The following is a 3,974-nucleotide window of genomic DNA, read 5'->3' as shown; positions in this document are numbered from 1 at the left end:
ATCATTGGCAGAAACCTCAATAGGACAGAGTGGTAAAAGTCCAGGGAACCACCACTGCTAACAAAAAAGAAAAAAAAAAGTTCCTCTCTCTTCAAGTGACCAAAGCGTGATGTTGCATGGCACTGAAACAAACATTGAATGCAGAGGATGTATAAAGACGGGGGGGGGGGGATAAAAAGGTCCAGCTGGGTGTGTAATGTTGGTGTGCATGAATGATAGAACACAGATAAACCGAATGAAAGATTAAGCAAGAGAGGAATTGGATATGGAGTGCAAGAGGGAAGACTGCACAATTATGGATAGAGGATAGATACGGAGGATGGCAGCTGCATGATAAAAATTTCAAATGATACAAATGGAAGAAGAAGACTGAAGAAGATATGGGTAGATGTAGCGAGGTTTGATCTCAGGATGCTGAGCTTCACAAAAGAGATGACGATGGATCATGAAAAATAGTGAGAAGCTGTGTTGGAAGAGATTTGTAGAACCTCTTCGAGGAGGCTCTGCTGCCACCATCGCATGAAACAATGAATGAAATCTTACAACTTACCAAAAGACTGAGAAAGAAATGAAAAAAGGATACTCTAAAGCATTGTTTGGCTTATCAGGTTCTTCGTAAAGTCCAACTAGAACTGAAAGGAAATGCACAACAGAAAGTGGTTAATAGGAAGGATTAGAGAGAAAGCAAGCAGTCTCAGCCTTCAGCATCCAGATTACTCTGGGTTTAATGGCAGCAGAACCAATCCCATCAGGAAGTCCTTCGGCTCAAAATTCTATGCAACTCTACAAATGGTAAGTTTTCAGGAAACTTATCAAACACTGAAGATCTCTTGATTAGAAAAACTTAGATTTAAAGTGAGAGAGGAAATAGGAAGTTGTAGCAGTCATGCCTTTCTTAAGTAAGTGGAGCTGTTAATGTCATTCAGAAAAACTAACAACCTGAAAGTTTTCACCAGAAAAGAATAAAACAAAAATAGAAAAAAAACTCAGATAAAACATTTGAAGAAATTCATGGAATTCCTTTTAGTTTTGGCAAGGTTTGCTATCATAAAAATCACTGGCCTCACCCTGTATATTGATTTCGATGCCAAAATGATGAAGCTACAAGCTTTGTTAACACGAACCAGTAGAGATTATAATAGCAACATAGCCAAAAAAACCATATACCTGCTGTTTGAAGGTTTGGTCGTTTATATATAGATTCACACAGTGTTGTTAGTATAAACAACACTGGATATATTTAGATTCACCATTGTTCTAAGAAGAATGTCACTACAGATTTCTAATGAAAAGAATATCACTGCAGATCTTGTTTTAAGTACCAGAACCATATCAAGAATGTCACAGAAGTTCTTGGGATGTATACCTGTACTCTAACAAGATGCCTCAACATGTCCATTGCTGTGTAATATATAATTCTAATAGATGTTTTTAATTATTAGAGAAATGCCTTTCCATACTTTATATTAAGGGGTCAGTGATATTGGTGAAACAGAATCAGAGTAGGATTTGAACCGAAAGCATTAGTTTCGCTTCCTGACACAAAAGGAAAGTTTTTCCTCCGTTTGTGTTAGAAAACCATACTATGATACAACAACAACAAACATTTATGCCAGGAGTTAATCTTTTTTTTTTGACTTTGTGGTGCACTTTACATGGTTAAGAAGCTTGTTTGCAGCCATGTAGTTTTAGGTTCAGTCCCACTGCACGGCACCTTGGGCAAGTGTATTCTACTTTAGCCCTAAGCTAACCAATGTGTCTTGTGAGTGAATTTGGTAGAAGGAAACTGTGAGGAAGCCTGTGTGTGAGTGTGTGTGCACACACACACGCATGGGTGTGTTTGCCCCCCCCCCATTACTCACTGTTTGACAACCAGTGTTGGCTTGTTTATGTTCCTATAACTTAGCAGTTCGGCAAAATAAACCGATAGAATAAGTACCAGACTTAAAGATATGTAGTGGGGGTGAATTTGTTTGACTTATCCCTTTAAGGCAGTGCCTTAGTATGGCTGCCATCCAATGAGCAGAACAAGCAAAAGATAAGGCTAAAAGATTAAATCTATTTTTTAAAGTTAAAAAAATTGGATAACAGACAGAAAACTATTAATTAACTTGTATAATTAATCACATTGATCATTGATGAATAACAAATTTATGTAAAAAAAAAAAAAGAAGGGGTTTACAAGATGCTGTGAATTTTCTAGGATTTGAACTTGAAATCATTGATTTAAGAAAGGAGAAGAGAGAGACACTAATAAAAACAACAACAACAACATACACAAACATTTATGCAAATAGTTTCTCAGTCTTTTTCTGACTTTGTGGTGCAGTGGACATTAAATAAACAAAACATTTTGCTCATGCAGTTTTCTCATGGAAAGTTAAACAAAAATGTTTTAAAGTAAAAAAAAATAAATAATAAAAAGCTATTGCTTAACTTGTATTATTAATTACATTGATGTATAACAAAATTATGAAAAAACAAGTTTTACAAGAAGTTCAAGTATTAATATGGATTTTCTAAGGCCAGTTTATAATGTGTTTTAAAAATTCATGCCACACCTAGACACCATGTTGCAAACAGAGGCGTGCAGTATGGGACATAGTTTGAGAAGCACTGGTTGTAGCTAAGTTTGACAATAATAAAGATGTCGATGCTTTTAGGTCACAAACAGATAAAATGAATTTTGGAAAATATTTTAGTTTTATTTAAAAGTATTAAAATTTTGTAATAGCCCACTTAACACATGGCCTCAATATATGAAATTTGTATTATAGGAAATGTATAAGATTTTGCATTATGTAATCAAAACCATCATAGGATTCCAGTTAGCCAGGAGTTTACATCAGCCCCATGCAAAGGCACCACTTCATATTCTTTTATGATATTTAATAATAATAAAACAATAGAGAAATGTAGGAATGGATTTTGAGATATTTTTGGGAGGAACAAAATAAATGAAATCAAAGAAGTCTGTCACCTTTTGTGAGAGCATCCAAAACCCCAGCCTTTTCTAAATACTTTCGGAATTCTTCCCTTTTTGAATCTGCTGGCTGAAAATAGAAAATATGGGCTCTATCATTATAGAAGAAGAAAAAAAAAAGATAGATGTAATGATTACCCTGGCCATGACACATCATCATCATTTAATGTCCACTTTCCATACTGGCATGGGTTAGACAGTTTGACCAGAGCTAACAAGCTGCACCAGGCTCCAGTCTGCTTTGGCATGGTTTCTACAACTGGACATCCTTCCTAACGCCAACCACTTTACAGAGTGTGCCGTGTACTTTCATGTGGTGCCGCATGGGTGCTTTTTATGTGACGCCACATAGACGCTTTTACCTGGCACCACATGGATGTTTTTACATGGCACATTTATGTGGCACTGGTCTTAACACTCCTGCTGTGGAGTAGGGGGTTTTCTTGAGTTCCAATCAATATCCCTTCAAAGCATAACGCTATCCAATGTGTTCAGTTGACACAAATTTTTGTCCCTGATCACCAGTTGAAGTCTATGGTAGTACTTAAACTAGCCTAATTGAATATTAAGCTAAAACTCAATTAGTCCATCCAGCCAATGAATTCCTCTAAAAGGCCCACTGCAGTTTCATTTAACTTTAAGTGCTTCCATTTGAACCAGATGACTCATATTTGTTTTTGGTCTGCCCCCCCCCCTCTTTTCATTAGACTTGCTTAAACCAGTTTCACTCCCACTTTTGTTTAGCTCTCACCGTTTAGGTTAGTTCAATTACTTTACCTGTGTCATAATTACTCTTTAAACACTGTTTCACACCATTCTCAAATCAACATTTGGATTTATATTATTAATTTTGTCTTTAACAACAAAGAAAAAAAACATTTGTCACACCTCAACTTTTGAAAATGAAAGCAGAACATCCATCCATAGCAACTGAATAAATTTCTTTCACCAAATGCTATACAACTGGTTCTTTGGCTTCAGGCTTTGAAGA

At 36.0% G+C, this 3,974-nt stretch overlaps 1 protein-coding gene across 1 annotated transcript in view; it reads right to left on the bottom strand.

Moving 5' to 3' along the window:
- Positions 1-3,974, bottom strand: part of LOC106875902 (c-Myc-binding protein) — a 14,265-nt gene that overhangs the window by 1,718 nt on the left and 8,573 nt on the right. Inside the window, exons 2-3 of the mRNA XM_014924218.2 lie at positions 2,981-3,053; positions 584-632 (exon numbers count right to left, since the gene is read on the bottom strand). Of these exons, the coding sequence (XP_014779704.1) occupies positions 584-632; positions 2,981-3,053 (122 nt within the window). The remainder of the gene's footprint in view (positions 1-583; positions 633-2,980; positions 3,054-3,974) is intronic.

Source organism: Octopus bimaculoides, chromosome 24 (genome assembly GCF_001194135.2).
Source record: "Octopus bimaculoides isolate UCB-OBI-ISO-001 chromosome 24, ASM119413v2, whole genome shotgun sequence".
Lineage (NCBI taxonomy): Eukaryota > Metazoa > Mollusca > Cephalopoda > Octopoda > Octopodidae > Octopus > Octopus bimaculoides.
Note: the sequence above shows the minus strand (reverse complement) of the source record. Positions and strands in the feature narration are given on the sequence as shown.